The following is a 15,813-nucleotide window of genomic DNA, read 5'->3' on the forward strand; positions in this document are numbered from 1 at the left end:
GGAGACGTCTGTAAATCAGTGGATCATTTTTTAAAATAAATAAACTACCCAGTATGAATCCTTTTGTAGCCCTTATTAAAAACATTAGGTCCTTAAAGTTGTAAAATGCGCTAAAAGCTGAATCCAGATTTATTTTCTCTCTCCATTCAATATACTGAGCCGAGAGCGGGAGATCGGGGCGGGGCTTAAGGGGAACTTCAACTGTGCTTGCTCTATGCTCTCGACAGCCAGGCATGATGGGTAATTTGTGAAGTTTTGCTTTTGAGAATCTCAGGCCATTTTGTCTTCATGCTCCAATGAGCAGCTCTCATAGGAATGAACGAGGCCCCGCCTCCAACGCTGTACCCAGTTCTTATTATACATCCATGGACCGCTCCAACCAAACAGTCGCCGCCGGTTTATAACGTCACGATACGTCACGAGTAGGCTGGACTCCACTTGTTGAATATCGCCGGAAAGTACCGAAGTGGAAGTTTCCGACGCGGCGACCATTTGTTACTAGCAGACTACTTTTTTAGGCTGTTATAATCGTGATTTATTAAAAACTGATCAATAATAAAAAATATATGTATACACGCCCCCCATCTCTCACTGTAACTTCCACAGTGTGGTGGCTGTGGATGGCCTGGGAAAACCTCACCGATCCTTTCAGTATGACATGGTCGTCCAAAAAGCAATGTAGTATTTGCCCGACCCATCCAGAGCTCAGGTAGTTTTGACCTTCTATCAGTGACCTGTAGTTTTTGTTTTGTTGGTCATCACTGGCCAGCCGAAGAATAAAATACTCCTGAATATCTAAAACGAAGCAAAAAAGTGTTTTTGTTTTTGATCACGTCGCAGCCATATCATGTTAATGAAATGTCATGTAAGCTTGCGTTAGCATGTTAGCTACAACAAACGTCAACACATAGCGATGTGTGTTGACAGTCTATTTTCTTGCTGTATCCTATTTTAATATGTCATACTTATTGCTGAAACAAGTATTTAATTCCAACATTAATAATTACATTATTTTTTAATCACGTGGGCTGTCCTTAAAGATTAAATGCTAGTTAGCATGCTAAGGTCAGTAAGTCAATTCAACGGAAGCTAGCTGTGTTTACATCTCCTTCTACTTTCCGTTTACTAATATTTAATTATATTAATTCATGAATTAATATCAGTAATTTCAGATACCTTCATCAGTAACTGGAGGCCACTGTCTGACATCGTCCAACCAAGTAACTTTATTCATTTGGGGTTATGGTTATCTTGCTATTATTGATAGCATCAATGACTGTTGAATGGATAATGAGTGTAATGATTGAGCACGCACACCGCAGCAATGGCCCCGTCGCTAGATGGCGACATACACAAATCGCTCACCGAATCGGTGTATTCCCGATGCACCTCGGCTTGTTGACAAAAAAAGACGCAAGAAACATCTCTGCTGAAGGAGAACACGCAGCTCTACATGATCACTGCCGCAGCTCCGCCCGTTGTGACGGGACCGGTGCAAGGAGCAAAACACGTACTTCAAGTTAAAGACTTACACACTTAACTATCTTATCGACATCTGGAACTACTTAAACTAGTTATATGTTTATTCTTCACTGTCGGGTCACTCATTACTGGATCATTGAGCTGCATGAGACGGACACGACTGGCTGTCAGGAGAGGGAGAGCACTCCATTATTTCTCCCATGTTATTGTCCAAAGTTAATGTAAACTTTTGAATAATGTGCTTCATCTACTATAAGTAGTTTGTTTGACTAATTTTGTTTTCCAGGTTTGAAATAAAGCACAATAATGACATTTAACACGGTTTCCCCTTTTTTAAGAAAAGTATCGAAATCTCAATTCTTGACTTGGTATCGGTATCGAACCAAAATGTTGGTATCGTGACAACACTAATCCACTAGGTGTTTGGAGCCGTGGATGGTTTGCAAACTCGAGTTGTCTAACCAAGGCAGCGGCGAGACACCAAAGCACTGCTGGACATTTACAAGCAACGGTGCTGCCAGATATACGACTGGACTAGACCTTCAGCATTAGCACCCATGGTGAGAGAACAGGACTTATTATTGGAACTGAGAACTCAGATAACCTGATCAACAGTGACTGAACTCTTGAGGAAAAAAGGAGGATGAGTTTAGTGTGCACATAATCAAACGTATTGGTGAGTAAAGGATAATGACTTTTATTTACATTTTCTAGTCACTTTATGAAGTAAATATGGATGCTTCTGCTAGAGATGATGTGTGCAGCTGTAGCTGCAGGGAAATGAGACTTGTTGAATTGTGTTATTTGGGTTTCTTACTTTAGTAACAGCATTCATTCTCGCTATATCAGATACCCGTCTGTGATGCAACTTCCTGTTATACTTAGTATCTGTATAATATCAATGTTTTTTAAAGCCTTGACGTCATAATAATGGTATTAAGAGGTGGATAATTCAGGTAGGACACTACTCAAGGCCTAGGTGATGAATGCATGGCACACTACTGGTGAAATTACATCATTTTCACATTTAAACAACTTCAAAAATCACCAGTCTTTTGTCTTATCATTATAATGAGTATATTATTATTTTCAGTTAAAACCACTTTTTTATCTTTAGCTGTATTCTCTAAATGTTGCAACTTTCTTTGCGCAACACCTGAGATAAAAGAATTATAAGGAATATTTACTATGTTTCAAATTAACACATTACAGCCTCTATGTTTGCTTATTGTCAATAATCTCCTGAATATCCTTTTATAACAACAGCAGCAGATCATGAAGTCTCAGATATCAGAGTGCCCTTGAACACACCGCTAAGAAGTCCCTGCTGCCTTACACAACAATGTGACTTTAACATTAAATAAACTTTAATTAAAGGATGTAAATCAACTAAATAAGGCTTTAGAATCTTTTTGGATATGGAAAAAGATGGCCATCATCTGTACACATGATCTTCAGCATCAGAAGAGAGACGCTACTGATTGATGGACACTGACCGGTGTACTCAACCTCCACGTCAGCAAGGGCCTTCAGTGTGTTCTCAAAGGTGACGCTGTCGAGGTCCAGCGCTCCCACGCCATCGTACACCTTCTTGGTGTTGGCAATAAGCTCGTCGGTAAGCTGCTGGATCTGCTCCGTGCTCAAGTCCCAACGCAGATGGTTCTCGGAGCAGACCGGCACCTGGCTGCCATTCACTGCCTCACCTGGAACAGGAAGAGAGACAGGTGAGCATAATTGATCGAAAAAGCACAAATAACTTTTATCATAGTATCAAGATAAAAAGCACTCATAGGACAAAGTGTATCACAGTGTTTAATTCTGATATATATTATGTTATTGGAGTAATGTTTATACGGATCACCATTAAGCTGGCAGCAGGTATGGAACATTTTACATAAGAACTAGGACCTCTACGGAATAGCAATAAAACTAATAGATGGATGGACTCTGTGTAATGGTATTACAGACTTTCTGTTTGTGTTGTTTTCCAAACTGCATCCTAACACATTCCTGATTAGTTAAACATCTTCAGATATTATACAAAGCTCAATGACTGAATAAACACTATTAGATGGTACTGACCAAGTCAGATCCTCCCTACAGAAAGATCATGTGGAACCCTTTAGCTCTGCACTCATTTTGACTTAAAGTAGAATATTCTCAGATACTAAGTGTATTCCAAATATCAATTCATTTCAAATGTTACTCATCAAACTGTGAACCCTATTGGCACTTTTCATTCTCTGAAAGTACATGTTAATAAAGCAGACACAGCTGTCATTATATAGTAGATATTTTGTATTGTGATTATATTCTATATTTCTGTTTCTTGATATGTGCAATACTTGTTTTTTATTTGTTAGTTTATCTTATGATGTGCATTGCCAAAACATCAAGGCTAATTCCTTTACGTAAAAAACTTGTAACTTCACCTCAGAATCAGAATCGGTGGGTTTACACATACGAGGAATTTGCTTTGGTACACATACTTACAAAGACACAGAAAGAAGAAGAAGAAAACAATTGTACTATTATAAATGCTATTTTAAAAATAATAATGTAAGACTCATCTACAAGCAAATAAAAAATAAGACAATATTTACATAAAAAATAATAATGTGAGAATCTGAGTACGATAAAATATAATAAAACATGACAAATAATATATACAATATTCTGATTGAGTCATATTTTTACTCTCCACAAGATCCCTGTTAATCAGGCAACAATGAGTATAGAGAAAAGTGTTGTTTGGTGGATCAGTAGTGTGCCGAACTCATGTAGAATGCCGACAATTTGAAACTATAACGCATACTTTTAAATTGAGCTTTGTATATTGATCATTTCATTAATTTAGGACGGAAATTTAGTGGAGAGTCGTAACTGGTAATCCATCTTTAATCCACGCAGGCAATCTGAGGTTAATTTCCCGTTAGGAATCACATTCCCTTAGTTAAATTGGTAAAGCTAACAGCTAACATGCTAGACAAAAAACGGTGAGAGAATCGATACAGAACTGAGGAGAAATTAGCCACTAATATAACGCCAATTTTATTGTGCCTATTGTATACAAAACTGACAGCTTAATAATGTTTTTGGATCATTTAAATTAACTAATGTTAACTGTCTCAGGTACAAGATGTACAGTTACAGGACAGAAGCTAAATTAGCTAACGTAAGTGCAGAGACTAGCTCAAACATATCAAAGCTAGCTAAATCAATCTTAACGATCACAGAGACAGTCCACCAGAAGACCTGGCGGCCACAGAGATCCTTTTATATTTAAATGAATCAGTCACATTAAAAACGCAAGGACATTATTCACCTGTCGGCCCCATGGTTCAGATATTGAATGATGGTTCGTTAGGTCCGTGTGGGTAACTGTCAGGTAGCTGCGTGCAGGACCACTATAGCTGCAACAGAAAAAGAGTTCAACTTCTGCTCAGACATTTCAAAATAAAACCCTCCACGAGGAGCAATCCTTCCAGCCAAACCCAGTCCACAACACTGAAGACCTTAATTTACTGAGGTCTATTTTTGTGTATTGTGTATTTTGTAAATTGTGTGCTTCTTTTATATATTTGCTGTATTTTGGGTGTAATATTAATCTTTAACTAAGTTAACCAGAGGGCATTTAAAAGTGCAAATGAGAAATAAACAATTCTATGAAGTTTTTTTAGTTATACATATATGTATAACTAAAAAATAAAAATAAAAAACCGGCATCATATATATTTATGTACATACTTCATAGAATTGTTTATTTCTCATTTTTATTTTGTTTTCTATTATGTGCAATGAGTTGTATTGTATTATGCTGCTGCAACACAAAAATTACCCAGTCTGGGATTAACAAAGTAATTCTTATCTTATCTTATCTTAATTAATGTTGGCAAATAAAGATAGGTTTTTTACATTATTTGCCTCCAATATTTATTGAAATAGAATTATAAAGTAGAATACAATGAAAACACTCAAGTAATGTACTTGGAACTATTTCATTTAACGTTACCATGTTCTACATGTTACAATATATTTTACATATTGTATACAGTATGTTATACATGATATTCATATACAGTACATACTATCTGTAGAAAATGTAAATTATACACATTACAACCTAAGTAATACTGGAAAAAAAAATATATATACACTTTTTTTTGGAGGATATCTATTATCTTTAACAAAGTTAACCAGAGGGCATTTAAAAGTGCAAAAATAAGCTTGTCAGTGCTATATGGCGCACTGTGTAAAAGAGACTCTGTCTCTAAATGTCAAAGCCAGGACACTTCTCCACTGATATTAATGGTATTTCATTCTATAATAAGTCTTTTTATTTTTGATTTATTGTATGTTTTTTCAAATTATTTTGTTTTATGCTCTACTATTTTGTATCCCAATTTAGAATTCTAAAGTAATTTATTGCGTACAAGTATGTCTAAAAAAAGAAATATTCAAACACAAACTTAAGATCATCAAGTCAGTATCTGAATCCATACAAGGAAGTCGATTTTTGTAATAGCCTACTCTAAATTTACTTACACTTAAATATACATTTTTATATAAGAATATATATTAAAAACTGTGACACTTTAAAACAGTAAGCCGATAGGTGTAATAATGAATGGCCAATGTGCTTGACCACAGTTCAAACAGAAGCAGCCTACCTTTGGGCCCTAACACAGTAAAGCATTTTAGTTTTGAGTTTTTTCTCAATTTATTCTGAAGGGGAGCTTTACTGAATCTCGATATTTTCCAGTTTTTGCTGATACCTTGACGCCGGAAACGAATAACACCACAACGGCGCCTACGCGTGACGTCATAATTCCACGCCAAGCTAATTAGCTAGCTGAATGACGGCTACGAATACTCGAAGAATCGGAGCTAACGTCAATTTATCCGTAACAGGACACATCTACAACTGCATCATAGAGACAACTGGTAGGAAGAACCAACTACTGTGTCATCATATTATACCAGGCAGCATGACAGGCTTCAAACATATAGGACAGCACCGCTGGAGTCAACGGAATCTAATAAGCTAGCTTGCTAGCTGCTTAGCATCGTGTCGTTATAGAGAGCAGAACATGTCACGCCAAAACCTTAGAATACTCTGGAAATACAACAGGGTCTTGCTTCTACGTAAAATTATCTGCCTATAAGAACAGAAGTTGAAACTTACAATGAGCTGTCAAGAACCACTCTTTAATTTGGCATATGTTACAAACAAGGAGTAACTATTAATGGAATTAATACAATTACAGCTTCACATAGCGATTTAGCAGGAGTTTTAAAGCGACTCCTGTAAATGAAAGTGTTGAGTTTGATCATGTTCCCGAGGACTACTTGTCAACACGTCTAGTTTACCTTAAAGCTGGAGGCTTCCACCCATAATAACTGTGCTCATTTCTACACCTCCTTTCTTAGCGTTACACTGATAGAATTATACCCTGGATTGGTATAAACTTTAGAAGCAATTGTGCTCTAGTTAACCAAATTCACTATTTCTCTTTTTTGTTGCTATACTAGCAGGCTAAGCTGCAGCTAACATGCTTACTTTTGTTTATGGGGAATCCAAGTTCAAAGTTCCTATTCAACAGTGGCTTCTTATATCTGAACAACACTCAGCTGTTTGTTAGGTGGCTTTAAGTTTCTCACATGATTCATATAATGTTACCAAGATGGTGGTAGCTGGCAGATATTAGCATTACTTAAACAGTCGTACCGAGTTTCTAGAAGGTTCTACAAGCTAAGGCTAAACAGGAAGGCTAATCTAAGTAATAACTGTGGGTGAGAGAGGGAGACACTGTAGGGAGGAAAAGTAGTAGGGAAAGTACTCCACTAACACTATACGTCTTCCGGTTAATATAAAGGCTGCATTAATTAGTTTTTTGCATTTGACTTCTGCAGTTAACTTTACCTTCTTTATATACTTGTTTTTAGAATTTAACCCACAACAACATATGATATTGTAAAAGGTCATTATATGTTAGTAGCATTGCTGTCCTGTGAGAAGCAGGTTTTACTGATTGTCAACATTTCATTAGATTCTATTATTTATATACTTATTTTATATATATATAAGTACCTCTTATATGTACTTAAGTGTAGTATACTAGTAAATGTACTTTGTAACAGCAAGCAGTTACATGTATTTTAAAACTAAGTTTATACATTTATTACACATACTGTATAATGCAGTTTTTTTTTCCTCTGAATGACATTTATTAATATACTCAAACTTGACAAGCTGGTGAATGTTGTCCTTGTTAATATTTCCAGGGTCTCTTTCCCCCAGTGACCACAGCGAGGTCTGAGCCTCCGTCAACATGACAGACAACAAGCGTCTCGCCTTCTCCATTATCCATTTCCTTCATGATCAGCTCAAGTCAGGGAACCTGTCTTCAGGGGCCCAGGAGAGTCTGGAAGGTGAGCCCTCCTTAGACAACAAGACCAGTACATGGGTAGAATACATGACTGAAACATTCAATATTATTATATATGGTATTATTTGATATACTATCAGAATTACATATTTTTCCTCCCAACTTATGTGTGCACTCCAATTATGTTGGATGTACCAGCCGAAGAGATGTTTAAAAATAACATACCGTGAAGAATTTCCACTCTGTTGCTCAAAAACCTGCAGGAGAGTGAGACATGTTCTCTGTATGATGATGTCCTGTCCGTTTCAGTGGTCACTTTGTACTGTCTTTCATATCATCAATCATTTAAGATTTAAAATATCAGAAGCATATTCAGCACCTTTAGGTAAATATAAGTATATGATCTGACTAGTTATTTATTTTAATTAGCAGATATCAATATTAAGGATAAGGGACCAAAAAACGTGACATCTCTTATTGTTATAATTGTTGTAATACAAATTATGTTGCTGCCCCCAAAAACCCAGATACAAGATGTACCATAGAGACGATCAACACCACTTGTTGTAGTAGTAGTTTGATGTTGTTTTTCTCAGTTTGTTCATAAAGTGAGTTTGTCCTTCTGCAGTTGCTGTTCAGTGTTTGGAGACAGCCTTTGAAGTTTCGACTGATGACCAGACCCTCGCCGTGCCCATGACGTTACCGGAGATCTTCGCCTCAGCCACAGCAGGGGTAAGCAGCTTGGGTGACTTTTGACATGTGAAATCTAAATATGTGTTAATAAAGATAAAAAATAAAGACCTTTTGGAGGGGTTTTCGTCAGGCTCACGGTGTGTTTGTTGCAGTTTCCGGTTGAGTCGCAGGTCAACAACAATTCCCCTTCTCAACAACCTCCAAACACCATCAGCGAGGATCAGAAAGAAGAGGCAGAGGTGCTCAAAACCGATGGTGAGGCCACAATAAGGAAGGATCGTTTCTTCGCTGCCGTTATTTGGCATTTCTTTTCTGCATTTTATTAACAATGAGGTAATGTGTTTTGAACTGCAGGTAACGACCAAATGAAAGTGGAAAACTACGGAGCTGCTGTTGAGTTTTACTCGAAAGCCATCGCACTCAACCCTCAGAACGCGGTCTATTACTGCAACAGGTCAGTGTGCTGTCAGGTCTCCCTCAACAGTTCCCTCATTTCAGTACAACAGTATTAGCCTTATCATACTTAAAGTACCTGAAGTACAACATAGTAATTATGCTCATTTTAGAATAATGCATATTATGTTCCTATATTTTAATTATTGATGCAATATAATTATTGCCTCACTGTTGCTGTTCTTTTTTAAAGTTTCTATTTTGACTGGTAACTTTTTCATTTTCTTATTATATGAATCTTATGAATCAAGGCTATATTTTGTATTATTTTTCTGAATTTGCAAAGTAACTTAAATTATTACACAGATGTAGTGCTGTTCAAAATACAACATTTACCTTAAAAATGTGGTGGTGTAAAAATGATAATATATCATAAAACTGAAATAATCAAGTTTAGAAACTTAATCTAATCATACATGTTCAAATCAATTTTACATTATAACAATATGTTTGTAATAATAATATCAGATCAGCTGATACTTAGATTTACGGTGTTCTAAATGTTTAGATCAAAATCCTACAGCCCTTTTCTCTCTAGTATTTGAGTGTCATTCAGTCTGACTCCTCTACAATGGCTGCATTGCATCAGTGTACACCAACCAGCCCTAACCTGGAATTATCTTGAGCTGAACTCAAAGTTTAAGAGTTGAAGGGACGTTTTTTTGTGTGCACAGGGCTGCAGCGTACAGCAAACTAGGTAACTATGCGGGAGCCGTGCAGGACTGTGAGCAGGCCATCAGCATCGACCCAAACTACAGCAAAGCCTACGGGAGGATGGGGTAAGGGCAGGCGCAGTCTCAGCGGCTGCCTTCTGAATAAACTCACTGTTTTACAGCTCCCTTTGTTCTGAACTGGAGCAGCATTTGTCAGGCGTGTTCCCTCTGCTGACTGTGAATCTCCCTTTTTAGCTGTAGCAGCTGTAAATGAAAATATTGGCCTACTAAAATGTGTCCTCTCTGCACCACTCTATGGGAGCAAATTGATTGAGTCATTGTTTTTTTTTAAGGTTGTGATGGAAGTCCTGGTGTGTTCTTTGATTTACAGTTTGGCACTGGCCAGCCTTAACAAACACACAGAAGCAGCGACATATTACAAGAAAGCTCTGGAGCTCGACCCCGACAATGACACGTACAAAACTAACCTGAAGATTGCAGAGGAGAAGATGGAAACGTCCAGTCCAGTAAGAACAGAGAAGACTTATTTTCAGAGCAGTGATGCAGTGGTGTAACTCAACTCTCTCTCTCTCTATTTCTCTCTCTCTCTATTTCTATTTCTCTCTATCTGTCTCTCTCTCTCGCTCTCTCTCCCTATCTCTCTATCTCTTAGACAGCAGGGATGGGTGGAGTGGATCTGGCCGGTCTGCTCAGTAACCCCGGCTTCATGAACATGGTGAGAGCTCACTCAGTCTGTGAAACATCTGTCCAATCCTTCATAAACAAAGGTTACCTAAATCAGCCCGTGGATTAGTCTGTCATTTATTATAGATGAAAATGTTCTTACCTATAGTTGTTTTTTTTATAAATGAGAGGTGCAGGAATTGGGTATTTTTGTTAGTGCTCCCTGGACAAAAAGCAATGAGTTTTCCACTGGATTTTGGTGATGGCAGAAAAGAAATTCTGTGGCTAACAAATGTTCATGTTACTTTTTGGCTGCCCCCAATAAGTCAACTAAACGTAAGCCAGTGAAAAAAGTCTTTGTCGACTCATTTTTCATTAGTCTATTTAGTGGAAAAAAACACCTCCATGTGTTCCCTGCTTGTGTCAGTTGGAAAACCTCTCAGATTTCATTAAGAGGCGAGCCTGGTCATTAAGATAATTTTGTCGGCAGGAAATCCAAGGTGTGGATCTTTCTGAGCATGTAAAGGACGAGCCCCACAAGGTGACATGCAAACTCCACTCGCAAAAAGTCGCCTCCATATCCATGCCATCGTAGCGCAGCTTCCTGAATGCCAGCTTTGTGACAAAACAAGGAGCCTAATTATCCCGATAACGTGTGTTCCTTTCTCAGACTTTCAGGGAAACAGCAGCAGTGAGTCAGGCAGTAACCCAGCGCTGTATCAACAAATATAGACATAATAATAACTTATATTATATAGCACCTTTCAGGGGACCCAAGGTCGCTTTACATGAGTTACAAAAAACTGAAAAAAATTCTCTGATTCTCTACTGATTCTAGTATGTTTTTGGTAATCCTTCCTGTACTGGTTGAACTCTGCTCAGAATAAATTGAATATGTCAACTCTGTCTCCCTGCAGGCGTCCTCTCTGATGAACAATCCTCAGGTCCAGCAGCTGTAAGTGGATTTTCAGTTTCTATCTGTCTGTCTCTTCCTCTCTGTTTTTTTGTTGAGGGTAACTCCCAATCTGTTCTCTCCCCCACAGGATGTCAGGGATGATGTCAGGAGCGTATGGTGGGATGCCAGGAGGAGGTGCTGGAATGCCAGGAGGAGCAGGAGGAATGCCAGGAGGAATGCCAGGAGGAATGCCAGGAGGAATGCCAGGTGGAATGCCAGGTGGAATGCCAGGAGGAATGCCAGGAGGAATGCCAGGAGGAATGCCAGGAGGAATGCCAGCAGGCTTGCCAGGAGGACTGGGAGGACTTGGAGGACTAGGAGGAAGTGCAGCACCACCTGGACCTGCTGCTGGAGCGGGAGATTTATCAGGACTAATCCAGGCGTACGTACCTTAGCAGAGGGTCCATACTGACAGTTTTATTATTTCTTACAACGAGCTCTAAGAATCAAATGTGTTCTCTAGACACACAGGAAAACTGAAAAGTAATTTCATTTGAGTTGCATTTAAGACCTAATAAAGAGAAACACAAGTTTACCGATCATTCAAATTCAACAGCATCAGCTTCATATATCAACATCACACAGACTGATGTGTGCATGATGGTTTCACGGTCACAGCCACACAGTGCTGAAGACTTTCTCTCCAGAAGCCACTCAATAATTAGAATTGGCCTTGAAAATTGCAATCGATACATCTCTTTAACTTTTGGCTCGTTACATTGATTTACAGCTATTCTGTCCACTGTATTAGGCTAAGCAGTCGATGTTGTTCCCAGCCATCATCCTCCAGATCCAGAGTTCTGAAGGAAAGACACAAACCACTGCTTATGTGCACAACACGCTTTATTTTCACAGTGTTATAATATTATTTGAGGCTCCTTCAGTGCTTTTATGTTTACTTACTTTCTCATATAATTTGTTTGCCTCATATCTGCACTGTGCCATTGCTTTTGTAACACTTTAATTTCCCTGCTGTGGGCTGTTTAAAGGATTTCTGATACATTTCAGGAGGTTGATGTGTTTGTGTTGTTTGCTTTTTGCAGAGGTCAGCAGTTTGCTCAGCAGATGCAGCAGCAGAACCCCGAACTCATCGAGCAGCTGAGGAGTCAAATCCGCAACCGAACACCCAGCGCTGGAAACGAGGAGCAGCCATGACACTCAGACACAGTAAATACACTCACTCAATACTGTTTCCATCTCAAGGCCGTTTGTTCTGGTGAGGACTGTAACATTCACTCTGTACCAATACTGGAAATGTGTTTTAATGTGGTAATGAGGCTCAAAATGATCTGTGTTTACATGAGTGTATAACCTAGAGAAGAAATGGGTCGAATATTTCGTAGTACAAGCATTAATACCAAAGTTTATAAAATCTGCAAATATATTATGCAAAGTAGACGGATAAATGTAGTGGTGTATCAACCATTTCTGACTCTTAGATGGTGTTGAGTGCTAAAAATCATACACTGCTCAAAAAAATGAAAGGAACACTTTGAAAACACATCAGATCTCATTGGGGGGAAAACATCATGCTGGATATCTATACTGGTAGGGACTGGGTGATGTGTGAGGAACGAGAGGATGCCACATCGTTTGATGGAAATGAAAATTTCCATCAAGACACCCCGAAAATCTAAGTGAAAAATGATGCAGCCGTCTGGTCCATTTGATTGAAATTCCATTGCAGCAACTCAAAATGGTTCTCAGTACTGTGTACGGCCCCCACCTGTTGTATACATGCCTGACAACATCCTCCTAATGAGACGACAGATGGTGTCCTGGGTTATCTGGTTCACCGTATGGATGTGCCATCCTGGTGGAGTTGGACTTCCGGTGTAACCTCTGTAGGGTCCAGGTATCGCCTCATGCTACCAGTAGAGACACTGACCCTAGCCAAATGCAGAACTAGTGAAAAACAGTCAGCAAAGACGAGGAAGGGGAAAATGTCAGTGGCCTCCACCTGGAAAACCATTCCTGTTTTGGGGGTCCTCTCATTGCCCCTCCAGTGACACCCCCCCGCCCCCCCTGCTACTTAACTGACCAGATGAATATCCCAGAAGTTTATTTGACTTGATGCTATACTCTGATTAAAATGTTCCTTTATTTTTTGGAGCAGTTTATTTAATTATTAATTAAAGTTATTGATTAGATGTATGATACAAAGTTCAGCGAATAGCCAAAGAAAAATAAAGATTAGTGCTCTAAGACCGAAGTATCATGATGAAGCAAGATAATAGATATTCTCTAAAAAAAAAATTACGTCATTGGACCGGTGCTTAAATGATCTTTCAATCAGTATATGTTAGCTCATCATTAAAAACAATTTTACAATTTTAAAGGTCCCACAGATACAGCGGTTCTTGTTAACTACGCATGTAATCCACACATGCAAAGAAATCAAACCATAGATGAACATAAATGAAGTTACGTGTGATAAAATGGAATGACAGAGAAAAACAATTGAACACATGAAGAAAAGTAGGTGAAAAAAGGCATGGAAAACCAAGACACCAGCTGAAATCTATCAGTAATCAGAAAGCAATCCTGCCCCTTGGCAGTGCACTGATGGCCAACAAAAATAACTCTCCTCACCAAGGAGTCACAAGATTCATCTCATGATGGGGAAAACAGCCAGCACTCAACCACCATGGCCTGTATGCACGCTCACCACGCAAGACTCCATTGCTGAAGAAAAGCATGTTTAAAGTTTGCTGCACAACATTTAGACACGCCTGTGAAATACTGGGAGAATATAGTCTGGTCATAAGAGTCCAAAATTAAACTCTTTGGATGCCATAATACACACCATGTTTGAAGGTCAAATGGCACAGCACATCACCCCAGAAACACCAAACCAGCAGTGAAGTTTGGAGGTGGGAACATCATGGTGTGGGGCTGTTTCTCAGCATACGGCACTGGCAAACTTCATATAATTGAAGGAAGGATGAATGGAAAAATGTACAGAGACGTTCTTGATAAAAATCTGCTGCCATCTACCAGGATGAAGAAGATGAAACCAGGGTGGACATTTCAGCAAGACAATGATGCCAAACACACAGCCAAGGAAACTCTCAATTGGTTTCAGAGGAAGAAAATAAAGCTGAATGGCCCAGCCAATCACCTGACTTGAATCCAACAGAAAATCTATGGAAAGAACTAAAGATCAGCGTTCATAGAAGAGGCCCACGGAACCTTCAAGACTTGAAGACTGTTTGTGTGGAAGAATGGGCCAAAATCCCAGCTGAGCAATGCATGAGACTAGTTCGAAGATTCGACGGATTTACAAATAAAACCTAAACAAATTGTGAAAGAAATCACAGCATAGAAATGAAATAGTTTCTTCATACAGGAGGCCTCCATTTCAGTAAGTGTGTTCAATACTTTTCCCTGTGTCATTCCACTTTATTACACACGACTTAATTTCTGAACTTATGGCATGGGTTATTATTGTTGCATCTGATGAAAATGTCAATAGCAGCTTTGGAAGAATATTATTTACTGAGAAAAATAGTGTTGAATACTTATTTGAACCGCTGTATGTGACGTGTTTTAAAGCGTTTGACACATTTAAGTAATGTTTGTGTTGTGTTCTTTTTTTTTTAAGTTCTTTTTTGGGCTTTTTGCCTTTAATCGGATAGGAGAGTGACAGGAAAGTGGGAGAGAGAGTCGGGGTGGGATCTGGAAAGGACCACGGGTAGGGAATCAAACCTACGGCCACGGCCGGGGCCTGTGTTGTGTTCTTTTATCTGATTTAATAAAATATTGTTATTTATTGTTTCCAATCTAATACTGTTTTTCACTGCATACATTTTAACGTGTACATTATATGAAGCTCCCAGTGCCCTCTGCTTTAGTACTGATACCTCACAGACCCCCTCCTGTTTTACCCTTATTTTGGCCATTAACACTTCACTTCCTGTCTCTGTTTCAGGTTGGCCAGGTTTGTGTGTGGACAAGAGCTCATTTGGATCATGTATAACTCGAAGGACTAAAAGGAAGTCCCCGTCCCCCCCGCCATCACTGCACGAGAGAGAGGGAGGAGCTCCCGCTTTATTTAGGAGCCATCACCAAAAACAAACCCTCACTTCCTGCGGCTCTGTTGTGTTTAAGAAGAACATTTTGACCCTAACACTTTGTTATGAAATACTGATGAATTCTAATGAAAAATAGTGTGTGTGTGTGTGTGTGTGTGTGTGTGTGTGTGTGTGTGTGTGTGTGTGTGTGTGTGTGTGTGTGTGTGTGTGTGTGTGTGTGTGTGTGTGTGTGTGTGTGTGTGTGTGTGTGTGTGTGTGTGTGTGTGTGTGTGTGTGTGTGTGTGGCAGAGAGCTGTTCAGTCTGACAATTAAAAAAAGAGCATCTCAACATTTTACACCCTCCTGACGTCTGTTTTCCTCAGCACTAGCTTTACCTGAATACTACTTCACTGACTCGTGCAATCCACACTAAATTGTTTAAATTTGGCAAAAAGTAAATGGCAGTAATTTGGTTAAAGAACCCAGCAGTG

The 15,813-nt window shown here is 38.9% G+C and overlaps 2 protein-coding genes across 5 annotated transcripts in view; one reads left to right on the top strand and one right to left on the bottom strand.

Annotated features, from left to right (window-relative positions):
- The window catches only part of thop1 (thimet oligopeptidase 1), a 21,697-nt gene extending 14,636 nt beyond the window's left edge, over positions 1-7,061 (bottom strand). For both annotated transcript variants that reach the window (XM_063891543.1, XM_063891542.1), the window contains exons 1-3: positions 7,043-7,061; positions 4,808-4,895; positions 2,979-3,185 (exon numbers count right to left, since the gene is read on the bottom strand). In XM_063891543.1, the coding sequence (XP_063747613.1) occupies positions 2,979-3,185; positions 4,808-4,820 (220 nt within the window). In that variant the 5' untranslated portion in view covers positions 4,821-4,895; positions 7,043-7,061. The remainder of the gene's footprint in view (positions 1-2,978; positions 3,186-4,807; positions 4,896-7,042) is intronic.
- Positions 6,259-15,678, top strand: sgta (small glutamine rich tetratricopeptide repeat co-chaperone alpha). Of its 3 annotated transcripts, none has more exons than XR_010166446.1 (12): positions 6,259-6,426; positions 7,768-7,914; positions 8,500-8,603; positions 8,717-8,819; positions 8,919-9,018; positions 9,692-9,796; positions 10,062-10,197; positions 10,344-10,406; positions 11,272-11,309; positions 11,398-11,691; positions 12,353-12,525; positions 15,241-15,678. XR_010166446.1 is itself a non-coding variant. In XM_063891544.1 (12 exons), the coding sequence occupies exons 2-11, from the start codon at positions 7,815-7,817 to the stop codon at positions 12,462-12,464; spliced, it is 1,155 nt and encodes a 384-aa protein (XP_063747614.1). In that variant the 5' UTR covers positions 6,259-6,426; positions 7,768-7,814; the 3' UTR covers positions 12,465-12,476; positions 15,241-15,678. The 3 variants fall into 3 exon arrangements, 2 of the variants coding, with proteins under 2 accessions (XP_063747614.1, XP_063747615.1); XM_063891544.1 differs by having other exon boundaries at positions 12,353-12,476; XM_063891545.1 differs by having other exon boundaries at positions 6,282-6,426; positions 7,784-7,914; positions 12,353-12,476.
- The last annotated feature ends 135 nt before the right edge of the window (positions 15,679-15,813 follow it).

The sequence above is a fragment of the Eleginops maclovinus genome, chromosome 9 (assembly GCF_036324505.1).
Source record: "Eleginops maclovinus isolate JMC-PN-2008 ecotype Puerto Natales chromosome 9, JC_Emac_rtc_rv5, whole genome shotgun sequence".
Taxonomy (NCBI): Eukaryota; Metazoa; Chordata; class Actinopteri; order Perciformes; family Eleginopidae; genus Eleginops; species Eleginops maclovinus.